This window comes from Grammomys surdaster, unplaced genomic scaffold (assembly GCF_004785775.1).
Source record: "Grammomys surdaster isolate TR1022 unplaced genomic scaffold, NIH_TR_1.0 192, whole genome shotgun sequence".
Classification (NCBI taxonomy): domain Eukaryota; kingdom Metazoa; phylum Chordata; class Mammalia; order Rodentia; family Muridae; genus Grammomys; species Grammomys surdaster.
In genome coordinates this window covers 2300153-2303392 of record NW_021604637.1, presented here as the reverse complement: position 1 = coordinate 2303392, position 3240 = coordinate 2300153, and the positions used below count along the sequence as shown (strand labels likewise).

The following is a 3240-nucleotide window of genomic DNA, read 5'->3' as shown; positions in this document are numbered from 1 at the left end:
TCTATCTCTCTATCTCTATCTCTCTGTCTCTATCTCTCTATCTCTATCTATCTATCCATCCTCTAATTAATTTAACCAATCTCTGGACTCAGATCATGTTATTTTCTGATTTCATTATTGTGTATAAAGATAGGAGAGACTGTTGAAAGGTCCAGCGTTTAAGATTCCTAGTAGAGGAGGTCAGGGCATCTTCTCAACCACAACACTCAGGTAGTTAGCATAAATGAATACTTAACACAGATGTTTGTAATGACCTTGAGGCACAGCAGATGTGTATTTTGTAATATTTTGCTCTGTGATGCCAGTTTTCAAAGCATTAATAACCTCGAGCGGAACAGAACATTGTCTCTCTTGGACTTGTTAGAGAAGAGTAAACCATGCTCTGAACCTGGGTTTGCTCCCTTTAGCCCTAAGGATGTCTTGCCTGTATTGTGAATTATTTGTAGTGCATCTTCTAATTATTGAAACCATAGCTATATTCTGCCTGCTCAGTCATTTCACTAATCCTTAGGGTGTATTTTTTAACCCAAATGTAGTAGCATTCATTTCTGTACTTATGCTTGAACATCTAAAGCAGATAATAATTAATAATGAATCATCCTTTTAAAAAATTACTTAGCTCTGTAAGAAGCATCATTTTGGAATTAACAAGCCTGAGAAGATTATATCATCTCCTGATGACTCCAAGTTTCTACTGAAGACATTTACGAATATCAAATCCAACGTGTCTGCTCCCAACAAAAAGAAAGTAAGAGTTTGATTGACATGGGCTTTAAATCCATCATTGATTAGTCATAAGTTGAGGGTAAATAAATCTATCTGGAAGCTTTCGTTTTCTTTCCTATATCAGAAGACTGTCCTGTGTTTTGAGGATTGTCTTTACTTGAAGTCTTGCATTATCTATTAACTTTTCATCTGATTCCTGACTTACAGATTGACTTCTTACAGGTTAAAGAAAGTAAAGAAAAGGAGAAACTGGAGAGGCGTTTGCTTGAGGAGTTACTGAAGATGTTCATGGACTCAGAGTCCTTCTATTATAGCTTGACCTATGACCTGACCAACTCTGTGCAGAGGCAGAGCACTAGGCAGAGGGATGGCCGTCCCCTGTGGCAGAAGGTATGCTCCCAACGCAGAGCAGTGTTGGCTCCTGACCAGTGCCTGTTTGCCTTTTATAGGGAACTAAAGTGTTTCTGAGCTGATCTTTTCCTCTACCTTTCTAGGTTGATGACCGATTTTTCTGGAATAAGTACATGATCCAAGATCTCACTGAGATTGGTGTGAGTAGATGCTTTTAAAACATTGTAGTTGCCACTGTTAAGCAAAGGTCAGTTGATTAGGGTGAATTTTGAGATTTTATTAGGAGCTTCCCCCATGAAGGAGACTCATTTAACTAAGGGAGATGAAGGTAGTTCACAGTCCCACAGCTGGTCTCCTCAGCACTTCTTTAGATGAATGTGATGTCATATATCTGTAAGAGACGTGTCACAAGTGTTGGGTCCTCTGGGCTCTGTATGTAAGTATGTCTAACACCATCCTAGGCTATATAGTAAGACCCACCTTCAGAAAAAGAGGAGTCGGGGCATAGTAAGCCCAAGGAACCAATAATGTCCATAGAGTTTCTGTAAAGATTTTTGTTTTTTACATCCATTGGGAATGCAGAAGCCTAGTTTTCTGTAGTGGTACCACTTTGGTTTATCTTCTGGGGTTTGGAGCAGATGCATCTTTAAGACCTGACCAGTACTGCAGTGGTTACAAACTACAGGGTGTGGTGGCATGACTGCACGGAGTTCTCTCTGGTTTCTCTGGTTTTAATTTTTTTTGTTTTTGTTTTTCGAGACAGGGTTTCTCTGTGTAGCCCTGGCTGTCCTGGAACTCACTCTGTAGACCAGTCTGGCCTCAAACTCAGAAATCCGCCTGCCTCTGCCTCCCAAGTGCTGGGATTAAAGGCGTGCGCCACCACCGCCCGGCTTTAATTGTTTTTTGTTTTTTTTTTTTACATTGTATTTATTGAGTGTGTGCGTGTGCGTGTGCGTGTGTGCGTGCGTGTGTGTGTGTGTGTGTGTGTGTGTGTGTACGTGCATATGGAGAGGTCAGAGGACAAAATTTGGAGTTGGGTCTCTTCACTGTGGCATACAGGGATTGAAGTCAGGCTGGTGGGCTTCCTTGGCAGCTGCTTTTGCCCTCTGAGTCTTGCCTGTCTCTTTCTGGAGTAATGGTTACTTTCTTCTTTTTCTTTGTGCAGAAGTGCTTGAGTACAGTGACTTTTTGTCACTGAGATAAGGATGTCTGAGATGGGCAGATTAAGGGAAGAAGGGTTGATTATGGCTGATGATTTCAGTACATCATCATGTCGGGGAAAGCATTTTGCCATGGTGGGCCAGGCAATAGGGTGACAGAAATACAGACATTCACTTTTTCCCCTTTATGCTGTGTGGGCTTCAGACAGTGGGATGATACCACCCATGTGCAAGGTACATTTTTCCTTTGCAGTTAGTTCTAGAAACACAAACAAAGATGCACCCAGAGATCTGACTCTTCTTCTAGGTGATTCCGAGTCCAGTTTAGTGGACTGAAGATTAGCCAAGAGATTCTATTACACACGTTGGAGAATTATGCCTGAGGGTTTCTGTGTGCTGTGTGCCTTAGACACTGAACACTAGACAACAGTAATGGTATGGGGTCATCTGTTAGTTTTCTTAGCCTTTCAGCTATTTTCCTTTCTCCCTTTCCCCTGTACTGATGGTTCATAGCAGTTACTGACATCTTCTCTAATACACTTCAGCCAGATACCTACTGTCTCTATTGAAGGTGAGGCATGGGTTGTTCTTAGCTTTCTGATACTGATCATGCTGTGACCCTCAAAACTCAGTGACAAGAGACAAGTAAGGGTGTTTATAATGAGTATTTGTCTTTGTGATGACAGTGTAGAATTCCAGTGTTTGGTAAGCTTTTGTCAGACACTTTCACATTACTGTTTAAAGCTGATGACTTGGGATAAAGATGGCATTTGGCAACATATGTTTCTATGTTACTGTCAAGAATTTTGGATTTACTGTTAGACCGAAAGTATAAGTAGTGAGAATAGTAGTAAAATGATAAATGTATGCCAACCCTTTACCTCATTGTTGCCATCACCAACCTTCTGAAGGTCTGCTTTACAGAGAACACACAGTGAAACTAAGCTGTGAAATGAGTGGGACCCACAGTGCACAGCACAGGACAGGTGGGACCCACAGTGCA

At 41.4% G+C, this 3240-nt stretch overlaps 1 protein-coding gene across 4 annotated transcripts in view; it reads left to right on the top strand.

Moving 5' to 3' along the window:
* The window catches only part of Inpp5f (inositol polyphosphate-5-phosphatase F), an 87369-nt gene that overhangs the window by 50664 nt on the left and 33465 nt on the right, over positions 1–3240 (top strand). For 3 of the 4 annotated variants that reach the window (XM_028769344.1, XM_028769348.1, XM_028769349.1), the window contains exons 4-6: positions 620–748; positions 949–1116; positions 1221–1277. In XM_028769344.1, the coding sequence (XP_028625177.1) occupies positions 620–748; positions 949–1116; positions 1221–1277 (354 nt within the window). The remainder of the gene's footprint in view (positions 1–619; positions 749–948; positions 1117–1220; positions 1278–3240) is intronic. The other variant, XM_028769350.1, reaches the window with a different exon arrangement.